This window comes from Somniosus microcephalus, chromosome 25 (assembly GCF_052327205.1).
Source record: "Somniosus microcephalus isolate GS21.2 chromosome 25, FLI_Smic_1.0, whole genome shotgun sequence".
Lineage (NCBI taxonomy): Eukaryota > Metazoa > Chordata > Chondrichthyes > Squaliformes > Somniosidae > Somniosus > Somniosus microcephalus.
The window spans coordinates 19,211,410-19,238,514 of NC_141011.1; the positions used below are offsets into that span (position 1 = coordinate 19,211,410).

At 43.4% G+C, this 27,105-nt stretch overlaps 1 protein-coding gene across 5 annotated transcripts in view; it reads right to left on the reverse strand.

Moving 5' to 3' along the window:
- The window catches only part of mtor (mechanistic target of rapamycin kinase), a 315,741-nt gene that overhangs the window by 64,254 nt on the left and 224,382 nt on the right, over positions 1 to 27,105 (reverse strand). For all 5 annotated transcript variants that reach the window (XM_085966859.1, XM_085966857.1, XM_085966858.1 and 2 more), the window contains 4 exons: positions 21,738 to 21,815; positions 9,976 to 10,083; positions 7,605 to 7,730; positions 6,473 to 6,604 (listed from right to left, as the gene is read on the reverse strand). In XM_085966859.1, coding sequence (XP_085822985.1) covers positions 6,473 to 6,604; positions 7,605 to 7,730; positions 9,976 to 10,083; positions 21,738 to 21,815 — 444 coding nt within the window. The remainder of the gene's footprint in view (positions 1 to 6,472; positions 6,605 to 7,604; positions 7,731 to 9,975; positions 10,084 to 21,737; positions 21,816 to 27,105) is intronic.

The following is a 27,105-nucleotide window of genomic DNA, read 5'->3' on the forward strand; positions in this document are numbered from 1 at the left end:
TGGATGAGTGCAGCTCCAACAACACTCAAGAAGCTCAACACCATCCAGGATAAAGCAGCCCACTTGATTGGCACCTCATCCACTCCCTCCACCACCGGCGCACCATGGCTGCAGTGTGTACCATCTACAAGATGCACTGCAGCAATCGCCAAGGCTTCTTCGGCAGCACCTCCCAAACCCGCGACCTCTACCGCCTAGATGACAAGGGCAGCAGGCGCATGGGAACACCATCACCTGCAAGTTCCCCTCCAAGTCACACACCATCCTGACTTAGAAATATATTGCCGATCCTTCATCGTCGCCGGGTCAAAATCCTGGAACTCCCTTCCTAACAGCACTGTGGGAGCACCTTCACCACACGGACTGCAGAGGTTCAAGGCGGCGGCTCAACACCACCTTCTCAAGGGCAATAAATGCTGGCCTTCCCAGCGATGCCCACATCCCATGGATGAATAAAAGAAACATTAGTGTCCTGTAGTCCTGTGCTCACATTGGTGCCCTCCAGCCCATTTAAATTACATAGAAATTACAGCATGGAAACAGGCCATTCGGCCCAACCAGTCAAGGGATATGGGGAGAAAGCAGGGACCGGGTACTGAATTTGGATGATCAGCCATGATCTCATTGAATGGCGGAGCAGGCTCGAAGGGCCGAATGGCCTACTCCTGCTCCTATCTTCTATGTTTCTATGTCAGTGTTGGTGACTATCCTTCTCATGAGCAGCAGTCCTAATCCCATGTACCCATTCTGTTCCCATATCCCTTTATTTCCATTTCTATTAACCACCTTTCAAACCTATTCTTAAATATTGACATGGTCTCTGCTTCAATCACTAATATTGGTGGTGTCAAAGCCTCACAACCCAGTAAAAACAGTTCTTCTACTCAGTCCTAAATCTTGTCCATTGAATCTTATATCTATAACACCTCATTCTAGACCCTCAATCAATGGGAATCAATCACAGAATCACAGAAACCCCACGGTGCAGATAGAGGCCATTTCGGCCCATCGAGCCTGCACCGACACATATCCCACCCGATCCCCGTAACCCCTACACCAACTCATATCCCACCCTATCCCCGTAACCCCACGTATATAATCCCCCTAACACACTAAGGGTCAATTTATCATAGCCAATCAACCTGACCCGCACATCTTTGGACTGTGGGAGGAAACCGGAGCACCCGGGAGGAAACCCACGCAAACACGGGGAGAATGTGCAAACTCCACACAGACAGTCACCCGAGGCCGGATTTGAACCCGGGTCCCTGGCGCTGTGAGGCAACAGTGCTAACCACTATGCCACCGTGCTGCCCTGGAATGGTATGTTTCTATCTACTCTGTCCTATCCCTTCATAATTTTAAACAACTCCATTAAAATATCCCATAACCTCCTCGGTTATAATGAAAACAGCCCCAATTTTTCCAAGTCTTTCTTTGTATTTCCTCATACCAGGCAACATTCTAGTAAATCTGTGCAGTACCTTTTCTATTGGCTCAACATTCTTCCTACAGTGGTATAAGGAGCTGTTGAGTAGGTCAACACAAGCAATGGAGTCATGGCAGATGGAGTTCCAGAGGAGAGAGTGAGTTGGCGTGTATGCTGGAAAGGAGTCAGGCTAGTTTTTTTCCCCTAGGGCAGAGGGTGATGGTAGAGACATTGGGATATACAGTGGTGGGGGGGGGGGGGGGTATGGACAACAAGGGGAACAATGAAATGATTGAAGATGGCCTGGTCTGTTTATATCTATGGTATCCACTGCTTACCAAATGTCTGAATTAGACGCTACATTTTAACAGCAATAACCTAGTGGCATAGCGCTGACAAGTGCTTCTATATCCACAGGATATTTTTAAAAAGGGAGAGAGAAAATCCAAGCATTGGAAATGCAGCTAATAAAATTTCCAAAAAAGACACAAAAACTGACATAAAAAAGGGATTAGCAGTTGAAAACGCATGGCAGAAATGAACTGAACAGACTTATAAACCAATTTCAATATTTGCACACCAGGCTCTCACAAAGCAAAATGAAACACACAAAATGGGCTACGTTAATGTACAGATCTGATTTAACTCTTCACAGAATTTTATAAAGTAAATATAAGCTGCAATCAAATTAGGAAATTATTTATTCAGACCTACCGAGCTGATCACTTTGATGCACAGGCTTGCCAGCCAACCAAACCCCTGCCTCCGTTGTAGCTTTATTACAGAACACGTAATACCCTGGCTCAAAGTAATCAGTACATTCTGTAGGAACACACAAACCAGGCTACATACCAGGTCAGAAACAAGAAATGGGAAACATGAATGCCTACTGGAAATGGTCAACACAAATAGCCAATAAAACTGGAACATATGGGCAGATCAAACCAATACATCGGCTGCATTACTAAAACAATAGCCATCAATTAATGCTATTTTGATTCATAAATTGACCCACTATCCCTTGGTAAGCAACTTGCAATGCCTCTGTGCAGCATCCCTGTCGCCCTGTGGGTTTGGTCTGCACAAAATCCACTGCAACTTGTTGAGAGTCATGAGTTTGCCTCCATTCTCAATATTTCTCCCCAAGCTGGATTTCATTAACATTTCTTGGGTCCGCTATTGAAATTGTGGCATGGACCGATGTTTCCAACTGGGTGAAGGTAGCAATTGGATTCACTGCCAACCATCTCGCAGGCTCCATTAATACTTGTAAAAATGCTTTCGAGGTCACCACAGTCTAATCTCAGAAGTGTTTTGCAAGGATCTTGGGCATCTCTGAATCTTCAGGACTTTTTCAGTTTCCATAATAAAAAGAGTGAACGCACATGTAATCTATTCCACAGAATGAGTACCAGAGTATGGAGCCCCAGTAAAACCACCATTCACTATTCACCCCTACCACGTCAATGCATCACATGGAATTCTTGACCAAAACACAAAATGATCCCTATTCTCCTTTTTTCTTGCTGAGTGCACTAAATACAGTAAATATACTGCTCGTTTTAGCTTGCCAAGGCTACTAAGCACTTGAAGAAATATGACCTAATCTGTGCCAGTCAATATGGATTTATAAAAAGAGAGACTGATCATACTTATCCAAGCTTAAAAAAATTATTTGAATAGATAAAGGAAATGCAATGAATATGGATTTTCAAAAAGTTTGTTATGGTACCTGTGAACAATTCCATGGTATTGTCACTGTACATACTAGAGGCAGCATTAGCATTAAACTGGAATATTTATATGAACTTATGTTTTGCATAAATTTAAAGCCAGGTTTAAGATGGCTGCCTGGCTCCAGTGTGCCCGGTATCCGGAAGATGACTTTTTGTCTTCAGCTTCCAAAGAGTTCTCTCCCCTCAGGTACTGTTCCCCATCCTTTCAAAATTGCCGTCATCACACCCTCATCAAAAAGCCCACCCTCATCCCAAAACTACCACCCTATCGCCAACCTCCCTTTCCTCGGCAAAGTCCTTGAACACATTGTTAGCTCCCAAATCCGTGCCCATTCCTGTCACTCGATGTTCAAATCTCTCTAATCAGGGTTCCACTCTTGCCACAACAGCGAAACGGCCCTAATCAAAGTCACAACTGAAATCCTCTGACTGTGATCATGGTACATTGTTCCTCCTTGACCTCTCTGCAGCCTTTGACATGGTCAACCACACCATCCTCCACTAACACTTCACCTCCATTGTCCAGCTGAGTGGGACTGCCTTCGTTTCGTGTCATTCTTACCCATCCAGTTGCAGCCAGAGTATCTCCAGAAATGGTTTCTCTCGCTCCCCTGTATCATTACCTCTGGAGCACCCCCCAAAGATTTATCCTTGGCCCCCTCCTCGTCCTCACCTACACGCGGTCTCTTAGCAACATTATCCGAAGACAAACTTCCACATGTATGCTGAGGACACTTGGCTCTCTTGATCCCTCTGTCAGACTGCTTGCCGAACATCCAGTATTGGATGAGCTGCAATTTCCTCCAGTTAAAAATTGGGAAGACCAACGCCATCACCTTTGACCCCTGCCTCAAACTCCGTATCCTTGTCACTAATTCCATCAACCTTCCCAGCCACTACCTCAGGTTGAACCAAACTCGACCCTGAGCTGAGCTTCCAACACAAAGACTCCCGACTTCCACCTCTGTAACATTGCCTACCCTCAGCCCATCGACTGCTGAAACTCTCAGCCATGCCTTTGTCACCTCCAGACTTGACCGTTGCAATATCCCAATGTTCTCCTGGCCGTCCACCTTGACCACCTATTTTGGCTCCCGGTCCCCAAACGCTGCCAATTTAAAATTCTCAGATCGGGTTTAAATCTCTTCAATGGCCTTGCCCATCCCAATCTCTAAAACCTCCTCCAGCCCTACAACACCCTACCCCTCGGCCTCAGAACTCCGTTCCTCCAAGTATCACCTCTAGGTACATTCGTTCTCCCTTTGCCCACCATTGGCAGCTGTACTTTCAGCCATCTAGGCCCCACACTCTGGAATTCCCTCCCTAAATCCCTCCGCCTCTTCATCTTTCTGTCCTCCTTCAAGAACTTCCTTAAAACTCATCTCTTCGACCACACTCCTAATGTCTCCTCCTGTGGCTCAGCATCTATTTTTGTCTGACTTCTGTCAAGTGCCTTGGGATACAGGAAACTTTCGATTTACCGGCACCTAAATAACCGGAAATCTCGGTTAACCGGCAAAATTCAGGAGTAGGTTCAGGTAACTTTTATTACTTGCCTTCCTCCATGTGTTGCTGTGCAAGGGTGTGGCTGCAGCTGTTGCTAAGCTACAGAGACGCTTGCAACTTGTGGCCATTGTTTTGAACCTGTTGCTAAGCAACAGGGTTTGTTGCTTTATACGGAGCTCTCAGCTCCGTATCTTTTACAATAGCTTTCGGTTATCCGGAATTTTTGATGAACCGGCACCACGTCGGTCCCATCCGTGCCGGATAAAAAAAAGTTTCCTGTATATTGCTACATTACAGGAGTTATATAAATGCAAGTTATAGTATTATTCTGCTGTTAGGTATAGAGATATTTAACTTGGACTGCCCTTTAAGGCCAAAAGTGTAACTGCTTTAAACCCGGAGGCCAACGAGAGAGTCTAAGTGTTAGTGATGGAAGTTTGCAAATTGGCAGGTTTTATACATTTTCAGTTCCCAGTCAAAACAAACCATCTTTGAACTAACCGTTCCTTTTTAGCAATACTTCTGAAGCTTTGATGTCTGACACCTGAAGTATGTTGGAGGTGCGCTTGAAGCAAGACTTTAAAAAAAAAAATAATCGATAGAATGTCCGCTTAAAATAACAAGCATCATTAAAATTGATTGATTTTGACCTTTTCAAAATGTAGTGTGTCAGTAGCGAGCATTTGAGCTGTAGAACAATAGTATGAAGCACTAATACAGGAATCAATTTGAGACAACAAATTAAGGGGATCACAGAAAATCATATTGTGCAACAGTAAGGCATATTTGACTTAAGTTGAGGGGTTTAGAATGAGGGGCCATAGATACAACATTAAATGTAAGAAAACTAGAACAGAGAGCAAGAGAAACTTCTTCAGAGAGAGTGGTGAAGCTGTGGAATTCACTTCCAGAATTAATGGTCGAGGCAGAGACAATATCAACATTCAAGATTAGACTGGATAGGTGGATGACGGGACCGACGTGGTGCCGGTTCATCAAAAATTCCGGATAACCGAAAGCTACAGTAAAAGATACGGAGCTGAGAACTCCGTATAAAGCAACAAACCCTGTTGCTTAGCAACAGGTTCAGAACAGCAGGAGGAGGTTGAGTGTGGCTTTGCAGTGACATTTCGTGATCTACTGCAACCAGGCTGTCTCAGTCTCCTGGGGAGGTCTCTTCTGGAAGGGAAGAGGACCTCCCTGCGTGCATATGGAGGGAGTCATGGGAGAACCTGGGTGCAGCCCTGCACCTCTGTGCAGTGATTGTCAGCGTTTGCAGCACTTCAATGCTGTAGAACACTGACAGCACAAATGTCAAAAATAATGTGGCTATGGTCCCTTTAAGCAAACCAGCTCAAGACACATCATGAATGACGTCACCAGACCCGCTCCATCCATTTGGGCCGGGAAACGCGCTGGGCGGGCTTAAGAAGCCCCATTGAGGTAACTTCATTTAGGCAGCGGGACCGCGACCCGCCACCGACACTGTTGAGGTGAGCAAAATCTCGGCCTATACCTCTACAACCACGCCTCGCAGCTTATTGCAATCATCACTTGTTGAGCTAAGAAGTTCCTTCTGATACCTGATCTCAAGTTACCTTTCACTCGTTCATATTTAGGACCTCTGCATCCTGCCTTATTTTACCTTATCTAAGCTATTTAACATTTCTCGAATCGTAAAATATGATTTAGAACTACTGCTTTATGAAGAAGTGAATCCAGATATATTAAGCCTTTTAACTCTTGAGAACCACCTGCAGGCCCATATTTCCTATGCAATATACCATGAGTTGAAACCTACCTTGCGAGCACTCTTCCACATGTACTTCATGTAAGCATATGTGACGTGGGGGTGAACTGTTGACAGAGGCTGATCAAGGTGTTTCGAAGGATCTACGCCAAGCAGCTGTACCAGGGTCTTGTGAGCCAAGGCCTAGAAACAGAACATTTGGAATACCAGAATATATTTGAAAAATAATCCCAGGAACAAACAAAAAGTTTCACTTATTCTTTATCTATATTATCACACGCTTCCGGTCAACTTTTTCCAACGGAGGCCGGAATTTTAATCTGGAGGCTGGTCGGGAGCGGGTTTCCCGCAGGCCCTGCCCTGCCCTAGATCCAGCAGTCCTCGCCTTCCTTTAACTGGTAGGTTCCCCGAGGCCCGGGAAACCTGACCAGCCAGAGTTAAATTTATAATGGTGGATCACCATAAGGCACGCCAGACTCATTATAATATCTAAATGGACGATCGGCCTCCTGCGCACGGGTTGGCTGCCCGCCCCCCCGTCCCGCCTCCATTAAAACCGAAAGTAGGTGGGTTGGGGTCGGGATTCAGTTTTTTTTTAACCCTTTAACCTCCCACCCGAACCCAACCCACCTGTTTTTTGCGGTTAAAATTTCCCCCATAAATTCTCATGTCCACATTTATAATGTAAACTGCATATGTAAACTTCTCGTGCTCTATTCACCTCATGCGAGTTGAGGAACTGCAGTGTGTAATTAAGCGGAACCCGTTTATAAAGGCCATAATTTAAATATTGGACAGAAGAATTTACAATGGAAGTATAAAAATAACAATGTATGAAATGAGAACAGAGTTATGTCTGCACATGCTGGTCCAATTATCTCCAGCCCTCTAACCCCCTTTCACTTGAAGACTACAATTGGCTTTGCTCCCTGTGTGCGATGTCCTGAGAGATTGATCTGTAATCAAAATTTTATGAAGTAACATTTATGAACTGTGGTGTTTTTATATAAAAAGTCACGAGTTTATAGTTTGTCAGTTCACTCACAAAAGAGTTGCGAAATGGAAAGTAATAGGATACATGCTTTTATCACTGTCAAAGGCAAAGGAATTTCATAACTCAAAGTTAAACTGTAAGCGAGGTTGATGTAGTCTTGAAACTGCATTTCCTCCAGTGTCTTCTTACCAAACGTCCGTTCTTGCCACAGAGACTTGCATACTTTAACCAGGTCCTCATATCTTCGTGTGGACCAATGACAAGGGAGCGAACCATTAGGATTCGTTGCCAGTCTTCTACTATCTGCTGGCAGCCCTGTGAAGGAAATAAGAGGAACTTACGGGTGAGCAAGTCTTTACAATTATACAAGAACTTCTACAAGTCTCCTTAGTTAGTTCTTATTTTCTTTGATCTAAATTGTACTAGTTCCCTGATATTGCTGGCTCTCTGCTTTTGTGGATGGACATGCAAAGGCAACACTTCAATTGATAGTGTTCTAGTGCCTCCTTATGGTTTCGTGGATAATTGTGTCACATGGTGCGATATTAAGCTCAGAATGTGCCAAACCTGATCTCTGGTTTGAGTCAAGTTAGATGATTTCAGTCGAGACAACAGAGGAGGAGAAAAATCAGTTTGAGTTCCCACTCTAGATGCTATCCCCTGCTGCACAGTATGCACGTGTAGACGTCAAGTGTGAACAGGTTTGGGCTTAGCTATGGGACCTACACACGCAGTGAAATTGCCTGCCAACACTCACTGTCTAGCTCACACATGAAGAATGACCAATTGAGTGCATTACCAGAGGGCTGCCGGCTCTTTGGAATTATACCTCAGCATGAGTCAATGCCTTTAGAAGAGAAGGGAGAAACTGGGGGGAGGGGGGGGGGAGAAAGGAACATTAAATCATTGATTTGGCAGTGTGGTATTGAAACACAACCAAAGACCTCATTATTAGCGCATACGACACCATCTGATCTGGTTTACATCATTAGGTCAGGCCTGCCAACGTCAGTGGCCAATGAATGGATAATATAAAAAACAAATGGAAAAAACTAAATTAAAAACTTAGAAAGCCAAGGTTTATGAAATAAGGGATTATTTGGTCTATTCATCTTCCGATGCAGCCAGTAATTGGGCATATAAGCGCTTGATTGTAAAAGTCGTGAACTAAAAATAACTCCAAATGTCCTGCATATTTTTTCTTGCAGAGTCTGGAATATGTAAAGGAGACTGGAATGCTGGTTTAAATAGAAGCTCTACAAATTCTGTTTAACATAAAATGGGGCACTTGTCTTAACATACTTCTGTTTTCCTTCACATACACACCAGAAAAAACAAACTGAAATGATCCTGGCCCTGAAACTGTGTGGATGTAGCTTTGAATCCTATAAATAAAGCAAAATAAATCCTACAGGGAACCTCGATTTTAAAAAATGCAGAGATTTGAAAATTAAATAATAGCTGGAGGCTTCTGAAAATGACTATTAAATTTATGGATATGTAGAGAATAGTTCTGGCACCCAAGTTAAGAATATATAATGACATCTTATCTGTTGTTATTGAAAGCAAGTCTCAATTTTCTGCACAAATGCTGAAAAATAGATACAGGAACGTAAGTTTCTGTATCAATATAGTATTTCTGCATTTGTGCTCGGCGCTGACTGATCCACCTGCCAGAGTTTACATTGCCCAAATTATTCCCTGTAAACCACCAAATAGAAAACACAGATTCAAGGGTAAATTCTGTGTCCTGTGCTGCTTGTGTGAAGGGACAGAAGTGAGGGTGGTGGAATTTACCATGCCATGTAAACATTAATAAATGGAAAAACGACTTCTTCACCTAATTTGGGGTGGGGAAGTTCTTGATATTTACCGAAATCATAAATGCGTTCTTTATACATACAATTACAATTTCACTATAAATAGTGAACAGAGGAAACCTTCCATTTCATAACTGCCAGCGTTTACAGTGAATGTATTTGTGAATGTTGACTGTTTACAATGTTCAGGTGTTACCTCAGGACTAAGTGGTGAAGAACTCGTAATTTACTATACATCATAAGGAAAGTCAGTTCAAAGAATAATGTGGTTTTAATCTCAAGTAATGCCAACTGTACCTATTTTTAATTGCTGCGTGCACCTGATTAGCATACATTTTCACAATATTTCCAGGTATACAATTTAAGAGGAGTACATACAACTTTCCTGATGGACCAATGGTTTTAATCACCATATGATGTGATACGGAGTTACATAAGCCAGAAGGTCCCAGGTTCAATTTCTATTCTGTGCTGAGTTAGCTGATCTCAGGTGGGGAAATAATTTGCTTCAGCCTCCCACAGTAAAACAAAAAATAATCAGCCTGGGCTCTCACTGCTAACCGATATCCACTGACTCTTCCTGGATATCCACAGCTATTGATCGGACTGCAGCTCTGCAATATGCTCAGCTGGTTGAATAGTAATTGTGTGCCTGGTCTCAGATTGATTAACAAAAGTACTGGAGGTGAGCGTTTGCTATAATACTGCTGGATTCCTTAAAAAGAAGTTTGCTGACTTGCCTGAAGTCGTTCCCACCAGGTTTGTCGGATGATCTCCCTCCGCTCTGGAACTAGCTTATATTGGATTACCTCTTCCAGCTCTGACAGCATCTGACAGGACACCATGGCCTATAAGAACAAGAGCTCAAGACTTACTGCTTATGTTTTATTATTCACAACTTATAGACACATATAAAGTAAAGCAAGGAAAGGTTACTGGGCTCACCCTATGCATTAGATGATGCAACTCCGTACACCACCATCCCCAACTAACAGTAATATTAACGCCTGGGGGGGGGGGGGGGGGTGGGGGGAAGGGTAAAAAAAAGTAGTGGCTAATTTCAGGAAACATCTGGCAGAATCTCCTCCCTAACTTCCTAAGGCAAGTGACAAGGAGACCATGCTTATCCAAAACAAGTAGTTAACTAACCCATCTCGCCCACATATCCCAATTTCCTTAGGATATATAGGACGAAGTCCACCCATTAGGCCAGTCTCAAATGTCACCGAGTAAGTTTTTATCCCACTCTTCAACAGTCTGTCTGCCAAATATATCCACCACCCTTTTAAAATTGATGCAGGTATTGCGATCAGGTCTGTTCCTTCTCTCCTGGACCTACACAACTTTGTGACAATTACAGTTTCCAAAGCACAAAAAATATTAGACATCTTTAATTGAAGTCTGAGTTCCATTGTCTCTATTGAGGAACTAGAGCAAATCATTTCCAATAATTAGAATGTACCCTTTTTTTCCCCAAACAAAACTGCACCGAGATTTGGTGCCATGGATAATGTCCTTTATGACAGTGCAAAAGTAATAATAAAACAATGCAAATAGTAGAGAGTTAGCTGAGCTCTGCTGAGGGCTACAATTGGCCCCAATGCCTTGAGTAAGGGAGACTCCATTTGTCTGTTCTGGTAGTACAGCTGGACATTAAAGATCCCATGACACACTTTGAGGAAGAGCAGGCAATTCTTCTGGTACCCTGGCCACCATTTTGCCTTCAACCACTAAAAACAGATGAACTAATCATTCCTTTTTGAGAGTTTGCTGTGCACAAAATAACTTGCTTTTTCCAATATGATGGCAGTTACTGTTCCAGGGCTTCTACTCCTGATCATTATCCAACTGGAAATGTGTTCATGCTGGACTACACTGGAATGTGATGTTCCCCACAAGCAAACAGCTCGCCTACATTCACTGTGGAATCTCATAAATGAACAGCGGCCACTGCTGAAAGGTACCAGAATACCCATAGAACTGCATCCCAGCAAGGCCTGAATGCCTTCAGGAGAGGAGAGGAAAAAAATGGCAAGAAAAAGAAAATAATTTAAAAAAGACATTCCATATACTCAATGGATCATGGTGTCAGTCCATGCATGGTCACTGTAGTAAAAGGACTACAATATAGGCCCAGTTGTCAAAAGATGCTCAAGAGTTTCTTTATTAAAAACTGTATTTATATAGCACTTTCACATCCTCAGGATGTCCCAAAGCACTTCACTGGCATGAATTACCTTTTGAAATGCAGTCACTGTTATTTTGTAGGCAATCATGGCAGCCAAGATGCTCACTGCAAGATCCCACAAACAGCAATGAGATGAATGATCACTTACTCTGGTGATTAACTGGTGTTTTTAAATTGCTCCTCCGTCACAGTAGGGTGCAAAAAAAAAAACCTTGCATTTATATAGCACCTAATCATGTCTTCAGGATGTCTCAAAGTGCTGCCCATCCAATTTTCTTTTGAAGTACAGTCACTTTTTATGCAGTCCAATGCGACAGCCAATTTGTGCATGGCAAGATCGCACAAACCATAAATAAAATGAAAAACTGATAGTTAGTTGGTCAAGGGAAGAATGTTGGCCAGGCCACCGGGAAAATTCCTTATTCTTCAAATACAAGAGACTTTGGTTTATCCAGAGGTTGTATGTCTGGAAACCTCGATCTACCGGCAGAAATCAGGAGCCGTTTTGTTAGGTTTTTTTTTCTTCTCGTGGCTTTTTTTTCCAACAGTCAGGCTCTGGAAAGTCTCTCTTAAGCTGTTGCTAAGCTACAGAGACGCTTCCAAGGTACGGGCCGACTGTTTGAAGCTGTTGCTAAGCAACGGTGTTTGTTGTCAGATACGGAGATGAAAACCTCCGTATGCTTCAACATTAACGCTGGTATGTCCGGCAGTTTTGATAGATCGGCAACAGCTCGGTCCCGTCGGTGCCGGATATAACAAAGTTTCCTGTAGTATCATGCGATCTTCTATATCCATATGAACATAGCCTCGCTGTAATGTCTCATTTGAAGGACAATCAGCCTAGATCATGTGCTCAAGTCGTGGAGTGGGGGCTTGAACTCAACTTTCTCACTCAGAGGCAAAAGTGCTACCAAGTGAGTCAAGCTGACAAATAATGCAAATCTGTCATTGGTTGCAATGGGCTGTAAAGAAAATATATTCGATTGTTCAAACTCAATTACTTAAAGCTGGCATGACGTGCAATGAAATTACTTTTAAATAAATACACGTGCTTAAACAAATGCACCTGTCAAATACAGGAAAGTAGATGGGATTCTTCCAGATATTTTGTTGTGTAATTTTAATTGAAAATTGCATTTTGTGTACAAATATTGCTGATCCTATGGCTGGCTATATGTCAGGAAATAGGGAATCAAACCCAGTGCTTTAAACCATAATACAAGTGTGATCATCTATGACCGATCACTTTTTAAATGTTACGTTCCTTATTATATTGGTAATTGCCAAATACAAAAATGGGGGCAAAACTACCAGATAGCATTACAAAATTTCACGATAAGCCACCAAAATTAAGGGAGGAGCAGCAGGATCAGATAGGGAGACAAAAATGGGAATAAAAATTGATGAAATTCCCCTAAACCTTGCACCGTGCTGTCTGCTTATATCTCTTTACCATGAATTCATCATATTTCTCTCTCTAGACTGTTTTTCTTCTTTGTTATCCTTGCTGCGGTTAGCTCCCCTCAAGGGGGTTCAGAGCAGTTCACATTTCCTTGAATAAAATAAAATGTTCTTGTCTACCAATGTTATGATGATACTCACGTCCTTTCTTTTCCTACATTCACTGGAGACCAAAATCGTTCAAATTAAACGTAATTTCCTTACTGGCAACCAACTCTGAACATTGAACTGAAATTGCATGCTTTGCTTTTTGACAGGAAATTATTAACTCTTGAAACTACATTATCCTCATGCTTTTCTTGCACCATGATCAATGGTGACATTCAATTTTGTATTAAAAAGGTTTGTAACCCGTTGACATTTTACAATTAGTTGCTATACATTTGAGTCCATCATTGGGGAGCATTCCCGCTTCCGAGTCAGTAGGTGCAGGGTTCGAGCCCTGCTCCAAGCAGTCCCAGCCAACGGAAAATGGAGCTCCGGCTCGAAATTCTGGGTTGACAGCCAGCGGGACCACTCGCGCCCAGTAGGTGTGCCCTCATCGATGGGTTATGGAATCCTTAAAACCCATCCACTGCATAGGGCTAACCACCCAATCGGCCGGTATAATCTGGTTACGGAAACTACCAGTGTGAAACATAGAAACACAGAAGATAGGAGCAGGAGTAGGCCATTCGGCCCCTCGAGCCTGCTCCGCCATTCAATGCGATCATGGCTGATCTTCCAAATTCAGTATCCTGTCCCTGCCTTCTCCCCATATCCCTTGATCCCTTTAGCCTTAAGAAATATATCCAACTCCTTCTTGAATATATTCAATGAATTGGCCTCCACTGCCTTCTGTGGTAGAGAATTCCACAGGTTCACCACTCTCTGGGTGAAGAAATTCCTCCTCATCTCAGTCCTAAATGGCTTACCCCTTATCCTTCGACTGTGACCCCTGGTTCTGGACTCCCTAACCATCGGGAACATCCTTCCTGCATCTAGTCTGTCTAGTCCTGTTAGAAATTTATAAGTTTCAATGAGATCCCCTCTCATTCTTCTAAACTACAGCGAGTATAAGCCCAATCGACCCAATCTCTCCTCATATGTCATTCCTGCCATCCTGTCTCTACGTCCTCTAACCAGGGTATGCCAAAATCCACTCGCAGGGGGCAGGAGTTCACTTTTTATTTTTAAAGGCCTTCTGAACAAGGAAGGAAGGATGACCGAACTGAAGGAGGAAGAATTCGGAAGGGGCAGCTCCCCCACTTCCTGTAGCCAAATTAACAAAGAAAAAGAGGAACATGTGCAGTTTAGTTTGTCCAGTTAAATAAGCGATATCGTCACCAGAAACAGTTAAGCAAGTCCACTAATAGAGTTAATGTGGTGTATTTTGTTATTTTATTTGATGCTAGGATTGATCCAGAATCAAGTCAAATGTGGTGACAGTTATGAGAAATGTTTCTGAATTAGTTCACTTAATAATTGCAAAATAAATTAGTTTGTGGTCCTTAAAATGTGAATCAGTTCAGCTTGTGAAAGATTGGACAGTGTTTGCAAAAGACATAGGGGTCGATTTTTAGTGTGCCGTGAGGCGGGCTTTTAGGCGTGCGGGGGGGTTAAAAGCCCAAATTCGGGGGTCCCGACACCATCCCGCCCAAAACCCGCCTCCATGTAAGTTTCCAAGGAGGCGGGTACCCGCCCTGCACTGGGATCAGCCGACCGAGGCGGGAAGGGATTAGTGTCAATTAACTGCCTGTTAACAGGTAGTTAACAGGCAGTTTTTAGCCTAATCCCTATTTTGAAGGTTGTCGTGTGGGATTCCCGACAGCTCCAAACCACGCCAAGTTAGAGGAGTCGGGCTGTCGGATTGAAGGACTTGGAGGGGTCGAGATGTCGGTGTTCAGGTGAGTGATGTGTGCACAAGTGCAAAGGTAAGTGTGTTTGGTGTGTCTAAAGTGTGTAAAGAAGTTTAAATTACCTGTACTTACCTTTACAGCCTTTCTTCCTCTAGGTTTCGGGAGGCCATCATTCAGCCGGCACAGAAAACAGAATGGCTGCGATCTGTCAAAAGTGACAGCCTGCAGCTTTCAGCGCCGGCGAGATTTCTAACTGAGTCTGCGTAGAAAGACTCATGTTAGAAGTAAGACTGTCAGTGTTTGACAGCTTCAAACAGCTGTGAAACACTGATATTTCATCTGTCAACACGTCTTGAAAGATGAAATTTCAGTCTGTGACGTCACCTGTTGCCGGGTGGCCCTTAATTGGCCTGCTGAGCCCGCTGGGCGGGCTCAACAAGGTCAATCAAGTGAAAATCGCGTGGACTGGCCGCATCTCGATGGAGGCGGGACTACAATCCGAAAGTTGTAGTCCCGCCTCCTTCCCGAATTCTGAATGAAAATCCAGCCCATAATATCCAGTTCAGATCACAATTGTTAGCCCTCTTAAGTTGTGCTATTGTATGATTAGATTGGACAGTACAGGCACAACTGAATCCAAGACATGGGATCTGCTTCTGGGAGTGCACCAAGAGCATCAAAGGCAGACATTGTTGTGTGGAGGTCTTACAAGCGAAAGTGCGTGCAAATGCATCTCATACATGAGAAATCTTTCATTAGAAAAGAAAAGATTGTTTTGGACATGGCGGTTGTCGGGTTCCTGGTTGATACCAAGGCATTTCTATTATATGGAACCTATTCACCAGCTGTGGCATGTTGATCCGACTCTATTGGACAATGCTGCGCAAAAGGATGGTTACATAGAAAAATTTCAAAACCACGGACTTAAATAACCTATCTTCATCTGAGTCCACTTATTCACTGTTAAGAGGCCTGAGTGTTTAAAAACTAGACCTTTGGGTCTGTGCTGAGTAGTTCAGCTCAGCTAGAGAAACAGTTAGGACTTGGAAGCAGAAAGAGAAAAAAAAAAAATCATCCGGGGTTCCCACTACTGATCACTATCCAGTGATCCTGACTGAGAAGTCTGCGTGCGTGTGTGTGTGGAGGAGGTGGGGATCAGGATCAGTCTCAACTGTGATCCCACCCGCCTCGACAGTCAAATAGCCTCTCGACATTCACTGTCCAGGCTCACAAAAAAGGAATGGCCTCTGAAGAAAGGTGTTGCGAGCGATCGGGCAGCCTTGTAATCTTACCCCAGCAAGAATCAACGCCTTCAGAAGAGGGAGGAGAAATTGCCAAAAAGAAAATAAAAAGGGACTGAGCCTTTATCCGCTGAGACTCCCTCTCCAGCCCATAAACCAACTACAGGAAACTTACGATTAAACGGCCCCTAAGTAACCGGAACGCTATCCACCGGCAAAATTCAGGAGTCGGTTCAGGTACTTTTATTTACTCCATTTGTTGTTGTGCAAGGGTGTAGCTGAAGCTGTTGCTAAGCTAGAGACGCTTGCAACTTGTGCCCATTGTTTTGAAGCTGAACAGGGTTTGTTGCTTTATACGGAGCTCTGAGCTCCGTATCTTTCACTATAGCGTTCGGTTATCCGGCATTGTTGATGAACCGGCTTCACGTCGGTCCCGTCCGTGCCGGATACCAGAAAGTTTCCTGTAATCACTTAGAAAGAGCCAGAAGATGTAGATTTGTATATTAAAGCAGAAGCAAATCATTCTGGATTATGTGCCTTGGACCACCAGTCCACAGTATCACTGCCAAAGTCTCCTACACCCTCCCCATCCCACAATAATAGCCCTATACCAATGGGAACAGATGCACTGTTTTTGGAATAAGCTGTCAAGTTGCAACAGTTTACAAAAGGAAAAAAAATGTAAAATAATTCACTCAAAAAGGTCACTAACTCTTCTGAACTGGGATGTGGAAAGATATATTGTTTTTAGCATTGTTCATTACACATTAAATGCCCCAGTGAGACAGCCTTACTCCAATGCTTAGTAATACTTTTATAATGGGAAAATTCTGTACTTCTAGCCAGCAATTATTTTGGGGATTGAATACCAATGGGTTTATGGAACTCCTGGTGAAGGGCAAAGCTGCAGCTGGCTCCTCTATCTAAGTTTCAACTGAGAAACACTGACCTCTGACGGCACTGAAGTCTTGGTGCAACTATAAGCTTTTCTCAGATTTTGCAAATAACTCAGGAGATTGGGTCTGCTGCATCACAGTCCCTTCTCCTCCAAAACTTAATCCTCCAACTAGTTGCAGTGTTCATTAATTGGAAGCTTTACATTTAACATGAGGAAACCCACAGTAATCAGCTCTTGGAGTTGAGGTGCCACCACAATTGGAATTGAGGGCCCCGATTTTTGGCTTGTGTGGGAAATGGTCGCGTTTCCCCGAATGTGGGGTTTCTGACACAAAGTGTCAGCCAGCTCCACGCAATTTTCCCTCAAGTGGCCAATTAATTCCCAGCATGTGGGAAGCCTTGCTAATTGTCCAATTCGAGTCAGAAATCCCCACAGTATGATGTCATCATTCGTGGTGCTTTCAAAGTGTCCAGCAAGCTTCTCAACCACTCTTGCACAATGGCAGAGGAGCCTGCAGCAGCTGTGGCCAGTGCCAGACCCTGAGCTGCCTTCAAATTCGACGAGGCTTCACTGCAGGCATTATTGAATGGGGTTAGGGCCCACAGGGAGGTCCTCTTCCCCACTGAGACCAATGCTGCATGGATGCAGGTGTCAGCAGATGCCAACTCGCTGGGAGTCACCAGAAGAACCTTGGCATTACATCTCTAACTCCTTCCTTTACTCCCCCACAGTACCATCCAGAGCCCCCGTCCTCACTGTGGAGGAGGAAGAGGCTGTGCAGCCAGACTCCTCAGAGGAAGCTCCAACCTCTGAGGGTGCAGCGTCAGCAGAAGTAAGCGCACCCAGCACCAGCGCAGACACTCACGCCTCGGGGGGACCTTCGGGACATAGAGTAGTGTTGTCACCTGGTGTTTCACAGCTCACAAGTGAGCCTCAGCAGATTCTGGAGACAGGGACAGCAGTGGAGAGTCCTCGTCGGAGAGCGCAGGACTCTGCCAGCTCAGCTCAGCTGCGCTGCATGTCAACCCTCTGCCTCTGGGTCCATCCGCAAGAGAAGAGGTGATGGATCTCCATGCACAGATGCAGGAGTCTCTGGCAGGCTTTGTCTCCAGGGTCGCTGCGAGTGTGGAGTGAATGGAGGCGTCCATAGCGACCATGAGCAGAGCCTTTGTGGAGTCATTGGCGCATGAACGCATCACCATGGAAAGGTTGGCAACCTCCATGCAGGAGATAACTCGCCAGGGTACGGAAAACATGGTTAGTGCTCATAAGAGAATGACATCTATTGAGGAGCATTGGCCATCTGCTGAACAGAGAAACCAGATCTTCATGGAAGTCCTTCTGAGTAGGACTGCCAGTGCAGAAACGGGTCCCCATGGCCCCCTAAAGCGCAGCAAGGTGCTCTCAAGCCACTTCCAAGCACTGGCCCCTTTTGGCCTGTGCAGCTTCAGGGGAGTGAACAGCAGCCTGGTGCTCCTGTTGCTGATCATGCTGTTCCTGGTTCTGCTGCTGCCGCCTCTGCTGCTGGAGATCCTCTAATGGCAAGAAGGGAAGGAAAAAAAGGCGTCCCATGCTTCTCGTAGGTGCCTCCGCTGAGGAAGCGCTGAGTGAGGGTGGCGAGAGGGGCTTCCCAGGAAATCGCATTGGAGAAGTGTGTGAGACTCCAACCTTCCACAGCTGTGCCTAAGCCTTGAAGAAGTAGCTTCAAACCTGCAACAACAAGGTCCTGCAACATACAAGTGCTGTCCCTTTAAATCGCAGCTTCTCCGATTGACCTGCAGCTGCAAGCAAGCAAGCCAACGGTTTTCACGCCAGGTCTCATCAGCGGGGTTCCCTGCAGGTGTGTTTCACGTGGGGAAAGCCCCGGAAAATCTACTTCAACAAGGTAATAATTGGTCATTAGTGTTCCGACGACCAGTCCCGCCAGCGACAGCCGGGACTGAAGCAGGTCACGGAGAAACGACGGTCCGAAAGTCGGACGGGGCGGGGAATCAGGCGGGGGGGGGGGGGGGGGTCGCAACCCGCTTTTTCGGCGATTTTTGGCCCCCGGCCGCATGAAAAGCCGCCCGACAGCTGGCAGAAAATCGACCCCGAGGCGTCTGTGATTGTACACTGGTAAAAATCTTTTTTTTCCCCCCCTGGTTCTGCAGTTAGAAATTCTACTCAATGTTGTGATCAGTCATTGATAATTGAAAATCCAGAACCATTATAAACTCACAGCCCTCGCCACCGATTCCATTTCCCTCCCTGGCCACTCAAGCTGAATCAGATAGCTCGCAACCTCTGTGTCCTATTTGTTCCGAAGCTGAGCTTTCGACCTCATTTCCTCTCCATCACAAAGACCTTTCAAGAAACCCCTGCCTCATCACCCACCTCTGCCCGTTACTGAAACCCTCATCCATGATTTTGTCACCTCCAGACTTGACTATCCCCATTCTCTCCCATCTGGCCTCCCGCCTTCCGTAACCTTCACCTCCTCCAAAACTCTGCTGCTCCATCCTATCCCGCACCAAGTCTTCGCTGACCTACATTGACTCTCGGTTCCCCAATACAGGAAACTCTTTTTTATCCGGCACAGACGGGACCGATGTGGTGCCGGTTCATCAAAAATTCTGGATAACCGAGAGCTACAGTAAAAGATACGGAGAGCTGAGAGCTCCGTATAAAGCAACAAACCCTGTTGCTTAGCAACAGGTGCAGAACAATGGCCACAAGTTCCAAGCGTCTCTGTAGCTTAGCAACAGCTGCAGCCACACCCTTGCACAGCAACAGATCGAGGAAGGCAAGTACAATATGAAGTAAAACTTACCTGAATCTACTCCTGAATTTTGCCGGTTAACTGAGATTTCCGGTTATTTAGGTGCCGGTAAATCGAGAGTTTCCTGTACCTCAAATTAAAAAATATATATTCTTGTGTTTAAATCTCATCAACGCCTAGCCCCTCCCTCTCAATTACCTCCTCCTTTCGCATCAATTCAATTGCAAAATTCTGTACTAGCCTGATAATTCTCAGAGGTGAGACAGAGTGCGACTTGTTGATACAGTTTAAGGAGTTACCCAAATGTAGGGTTAAGTACATTATTAGGGATAACATTAGGGTCAAATTACTGCCCATTACTGGCAACATTTCCTTTAATACATTTCTTCAGGTGCAGCACTGCAAACAACACTTCTAAAAAATAATCTCAATATGTATTTATATCTCAGCTTTCCAGCACAGCAGCAAGTGTCATAAGGGAATTTCTTGAGAAAAATTCACAATGAAGATTAAATAAGTGAAAATTAAACAAACTACATTATCCAACAACACAAAAAAATTCAAGCTCACCAATCCACAAAATCTATGTCCTATAATATACCCGATAGGCAAAGATCAGATAATACAGTTCTTGATGTCCAATAAATGTAACAACTGGGCCAGACAGAAATTTCAACCAATAGGCAGCAAAGCTTAAAGTTTGTCCACAAGTTTCCACCTGTTACTGAGCATCAGTACATTATTCATCTAGGTTCCTTCATTTAAAAAAATGTTTACCCTTTTGCCTGAGTAATGAAGCCTCTGGATCGAACTTCCACCTGATTTATAATTACAAGTACAGTGGTATGAAGATGCCCTTTTAAAGAAAAGGAAAGCCCAAATAATGGAATCAGATGCTGGGAATGAAGGGCATCGACAGCTGTAAGCGTCGTAGCCAGCTCTTCAACTTAGTTTCAACGGCTTATAAATCAGGCTTTCCCAACTCTATTAAGGAGCTGTCCAGAGTACCTCATGTCCTGATTTATGTGCTGTAATACAGTAAATACCACAGAATGATTAGTGTCTGGCTTTTATTTGTTAAGGCAAAATATGATGCATTAACTCAGCCCATAAAAGCCATAGGGACACAAATCAGTCAAGGGAAATCTCCAGCACAGACTTGATTCTGGAAAAGACCAACAATTAATTATTCTGTTGTGTGTTTTTAATTATCACTCTGTGTCTGCCACATTCACATAAATATAACAGCTGTTACATTTATATTTTCCAATTTTAACAATTCATTAATTATACCACCACTGTTCAAGACCTAATGCAAAAAATATGAGCCATTCAATAAATGAAGCAAACAAGCCAGCAAAGCAAGCATTTACAGTGCATCATTGAGCGGAGGGTTGAGTGATGCAGGAAGGATGTTCCCGATGGTCGGGGAGTCCCGAACCAGGGGTCACAGTCTAAGGATAAGGGGTAAGCCATTTAGGACAGAGATGAGGAGGAATTTCTTCACCCAGAGAGTGGTGAACCTGTGGAATTCTCTACCACAGAAGGCAGTAGAGGCCAATTCATTAAATATATTCAAGAAGGAGTTGGATATATTTCTTAAGGCTAAAGGGATCAAGGGATATGGGGAGAAAGCAGGGACCGGGTACTGAATTTGGATGATTAGCCATGATCTCATTGAATGGCGGAGCAGGCTCGAGGGGCCGAATGGCCTACTCCTGCTCCTATCTTCTATGTTTCTATGTTTCCAAACGAATTAAAGCAAGCAGCGTCATTATTGACCGTTTCTATTACAGATTTCTTCCATGGATTCTAAAGGCATCATGGTAGAGACTCACATTGGACAATATTTTTAACTATTTCTGAGCAGATGGTAGCACGTTAGTCATTGGGGATTGTTGCATGCACGAAGTTCAATTACAAGCTGGTTAAATAGCATGATGTGACTTGGCAGTATTGGCTAGCTGAATTGGCTGGGGTGAATAGCCAAGCTGCATCATTTATTCAGCGCGAGATCGAAAGGTTTATATCGTTGATGAACAAAGGATGCAAGTTAAGAACAAAACGTCTCGTGCACTTCACGTAGGATCATGAAGTTCAATCTTTTATTAGACTCACCCCATAGGCACGACTGTAGCTCTCTCCAGCCATGGCAGTCAACTCTGTATCCAGCAGGTCTCTGGCCTTGTCAATGCACTACAATGGAAGAGGAAAAATATTAGACTGTTTTATTAAGCTGTGAACAATATGCTGCTGCTTCGATCCTTGTGAACTAATTTAAAAGGCCACCTACTAGAGTTATTGTTAATGCATTTTCTCTCCAAATCCCCTCCTTACAGTCCGGCTACAAATGGGCATCTCCATTTGCTCCTCAAGTGATGCTTTTGTGGCCAACAAGGGAAAAATATGACACCAGATGGCATTCTTATGTCGCCTTTCCAGCAGCTAGACACTTTGTGGAAAGAGGCTAGAAATTTAACTTCAGAGGAAGCCTAACACAGGAGTTAACTTAAGTTGATGCAAGCAAGAATAAATCTGTACCACAGGGCAGCAATTCCAGAGTTTCCATTTTCAGCTATCCAGCTATGGACATCAGAAAATTCACCCGTGGGCTTCTCTACAACATTGCAGAGATCTGGTCTCAGTTTCCTTTTATAGTAAGGCGCAAGGTAGTGGGTGTTTGGGGCAGCTTACCGAAGAGGTAAAATGTCATGATGATTTTTTATACGCCCACAGTAGACAGTCCAACTCTCAGTAATTTCCATGTTTGTTCATTAAAGCTCAGTAGTCTCCTTTACTAGTATTGATGGGTGGTCTTAATGACGACAAGTACATATTATAAATCTCAATTCTGCTTTAACAGATTGTCACAAATTTACACAACTACTCGTAATTGAGGCTTATTTTGAAAGCCAAATAAAATTGGTAGTAGAATTAACACAATCACTTTTTTGTGATTATCATAGTTTAAAAAAGCATATTTATTCTGCTTTAATTCACATGAAAAACTGAATAGTTGAAACTTAATTTGTAAACTATCCACTTGTATATGGAACTTTGTACAAGACAGATGTACATTGTAGGTAACAGCACGAGAAAAACTTATATATGCGGCTCATCATTTCGTACATATGAATCTGCTAATTTAAACTGACAGCGACTGTAGGGGGTTTTTCAGGTTTGACAAAGGTAACCTTGAAAAACATGTCAGAAGGGAAAAGCCTCTTCTTAGGTGTCTTGGCAAATGCCTAAAGGGATTGATTGTAGGCTGATCAAAGTTGGACTTAGCCGAACATCTGCATGAATTACATTTCATAGGAGTCCTTCAACCTTTTTTTGACTGGCTCCCATCTGAATACCAAACATTATTACTGCTCAACTCAATACAACGGGCAGCAAAGAGAAAAAGGAACAGTATTAATTGAAACATCAGAAAGAAATATAAAAAATAAACTTTAAAACAAGTATGTTACAGTACTCAGCAAGGCGAGGGAAGGGAAGGGTGCCAAGTCAACATCTGAAGTACATTAAGAAACAGCACTGAAGTGGCTACAGCAAGATCCAAAGAGTGCCCAGCATAAAGGGAGGTACAGGTAAAGGTAACGAACAATAATAAAATTGGGCTGGAGATAATTTTATTATCAAGTTCTGGGCTTTATACACTGAATTGTCAAAAGATGTGAATGATTTATTAATGAGGTCAGGGGTCACTGCAACTAGAGTCGAGGACAGGAAGTGGGTCAGAGCAATCGGGCCTCAGTATGAGCCATGAGCCAGCTGGCAGCAAGCATGTTATATCCCAGTGACATCATTTACAAATCTCAAATGGCTGGTTTGGAGATCCTTTCCCAGCAGGAGACTCACCCTTCCATGTGTGTGCACACAATTAAATACGAGTTTAGGAGCCATAATTGCAAACTCCTTTACTGCCCCCGGTGCCTTTGATCAAAATCTAATCAAATTTCAAAATTTGTTTTAGTAAAGTGACTGGGGTGAAAAGGTAATGCTCACAGACGGATGAATAAAATGTCCAGAACATAAATCTACCCACTTCCAGTGGATACAGGGGCATTGAAACCATTAAAAAAAAGATTGATTTTATTTGAATTCATGTAATTATACCCTCATCTTTAAGATAAAAAGGAAAGCTTGAATGCTGGAAATACAAAGCAGGCTCGTCAGCATTTGGAAGACATTATAGTTTAATCTTTCAGTGGAGACATGAGCTTAGATTCTCTGATCAGTGGAATTTTAATGCTGGTGATAGCCCACTGATTTTGAAATGAACTGCTGTTCATCAGCTGAAATGAAGGGTTCCCACCTGAAAGGTGAGATGCTGATGGATGCGTTGTGCCTGCAAGTGTTTCTCCATGAACAACAGCGATGAAAAACATTTTAGCAATCATTACAAAAGCAGCCCAAATATCAGAACAAAAGCCCACTCACACGAAAATATTGTGAACTAGAAGGGCCAATTTTTCAATGATCTAGCATCAATATAAATGTATTTTAGTGCTTTACAGAGGCTGCAAGTAGATTTGTGCCTGCACAATATTTTTGAATGCACACTTTGAACAAGCAACACACACACACCTATTTTAAACCTATAGAAACCTTTGTTTTTGTGACATCTAGTTCATTGTTTTCCTACTTTGGAAATCTTCAACATCTTAATGTTTCACCTGATATGTAATTCTGATTGTTTCTGCATTATACTCCCTGTAATTATTTTTTGGTTTTGATTGAAATTTATTAGAGTGTGTGTGTAAAAAAAAAAAACTTATTTTCCCCATATGAAAGGACATGCATTTATATAGCACCTTTCACAGCCTTAGGACGTCTCAAAGTGCTTCAAAACCAATTTGAAGTGACTACATTTGAAGTGAAGTCACTGTTGTAATGTAGGGAAATGTAGCAGTCAATTTTTGCACAGCAAGGTCCCACAAACAGCAATGAGATAAATGTCCAGAGAATTTGTATTTTTGGTGGTGTTGGTTTAAGTAAATTGAAAATAAGACAGTCAAGATATGTTCAAGTGTGTTCTGTGGGACTGCGGAAGGGCCGTGAAGTCAAGTTTTGATATAAAAGGAGACCATGGCAGGAGCTTCTGCTCGATTGCGCTGTTTTTTCAACGCAATCTGCCCTAAATCGGCCAAACCAGCGTAGAGAGGAATTTTAAGCACAAATTACGTTCAGAGCAAATCGAGTTGCCGCGATCTTGTGTGATAGTTTAAAAAACATTGCGTTGGAAGCCGACCCCGCCCACAAAACTGGCCATGTCCCCAGGTTAAATTAATCACCAATTTAAGTTTCCGCTAATCAAGCCCGTTTGCAGGCCTTCGAGGTAGCTCTTAAAATTAAGCTTTTTTTTTTTTTTAGGCGCATACACGTTTTAAAAGCTTTTAAATATATATATTAATTTACTAAGAAACTGACCACTGTACACCAATGTAACTAGTAAATAGTTCACTATAGTTTTTAAAGTCATTTTCAGTTAGTCAAAAATCGGGTTACTTACAGGTGGTGGACTAGACATTGATTAAAAATGCTTATTTTTTTGTGATAAACCCATTTTCAGCTAGGTTAATAAAGCTGCACCAGGTTACCACTCTTAAATATATCTAGGTATTTATTTTAATGCAAAAACTTTAAAAAAAATTATGTTCTAAAATGCTGCCCGATTGCACTGGTTCGTGGCAGATTTTATGTTCGCCGATATGCAAATAGGTTCGAGTGGAAATTTGAGGAAAAAAATTCGATTCCAAAAACTAGTGCAACTTTGAGCGTAATTTGCGCCCAGATCGCCAATTGTGCCCAAAGCGGAAACTCTTGGTCCAGATGTTTAAAGTAATGTTGCATTAATCCCGGCAGACAAAATACATTTCAACTCGGATACTGGCCCAGAGCACAAAGAAACATAAACATTCTGATATTTACAAACTATTGTACCACTCTATACAGGACATATTTTCTGTCATCAGTATGTTGTTGCTAATTAAACAGTGATCATCAGAAATGCAATGTATAAACCGAACAGCCTCTTTACCAACATTACCGACAATAAAAATAATGATTTATCACTATCACACTGAATTATTTTGAAGTACCTCACCACACTGAATTACTTTTGGAGTGTAATGACCATTTTGAAGGAAAACGTGGCAACCATTCTGCACCAGTAACATCCCAAAATCCACAATGGATGAATGATCAGTTATCCTGGCCTTCTGTTGGATAACTCCCTGCTCTTCTTCTAATGTGCCATTGGATTAGTAATATCCATTAGATCAGGCAGACAGCCCTGGGTTTAATGCATCATTGAAAGGACAGCACCTCAGACAAGCAGTGCATCCCCAATACGGCACAGCACTGCCAGTCCAGATTATGTGAAGTCCTGCTGGGAAGTTTGAACTCTCAACCTCCTGACCCAGAGGCAAGACTGCTAACTGTAAAAATCTGTTTAATATTTATGGTCAGATCTACTGTTATTGAAAGTACCTTCAAGGAAATCCCAAACAATAACATAATTTTAATTCTCAACTTTGCATAGTACTTAATAGTGTAATTGTCTTGCCATATGCAACACTTTTATTCATCTCTAACCTATTTCACACTGGCTGGAGTCATACCTAGCACAAAGGAAGATGGTTGTGGTGGTTGGAGGTCAATTATCACAGCCCCAGGACATCACTGCAGGAGTTCCTCAAGGCAGTATCCTAGGCCCAATCATCTTCAGCTGCTTCATCAATGAGCTTCCCTCCAACATAAGGTTAGAAATGGGGATGTTCGCTGATGACCGCGCAGTGTTCAGTTCCATTCACAAGTCCTCAGATAATGAAGCAGTCCATGCCCACATGCAACAAGACCTGGATGACGTTAAGGCTTGGGCTGATAAGTGGCGGGTAACATTCGTGCCACACAAGTGCCAGGGAATGACTATCTCCAACAAGCGAGAGTCAAACCACAGCCCCTTGACATTCAATGGCATTACCATTGCCGAATCCCCCACCATCAACATCCTGGGTATCACCATTGACAAGAAACTTAACTGGATCAGCCACAAATACTATGGCAACAAGAGCAGGTCAGAGGCTAGGTATTCTGTGGCGAGTGTCTCACCTCCTGACTCCCCAAAGCGTTTCCCCCATTTACAAGGCACAAGTCAGGAGTGTGATGGAATACTCTCCACTTGCCTGGGTGAGTGCAGCTCCAACAACACTCAAGAAGGTCGACACCATCCACGACAAAACAGCCCGCTTGATTGGCACCCCAACCACCTACTTAAACATTCACTCCCTCCTCCACCGGCGTACCGTGGCTGCAGTGTGTACCATCTACAAGACAAGGCTTCTTCGGCAGCACCTCCCAAACCCGCGACCTCTTCCACCTAGAAAGACAAGGGCAGCAGGCGCATGGGAACTCCACCACCTCCAAGCTCCCCTTCAAGTCACCCACCATCCTGACTTGGAAGTATATCACCGTTCCT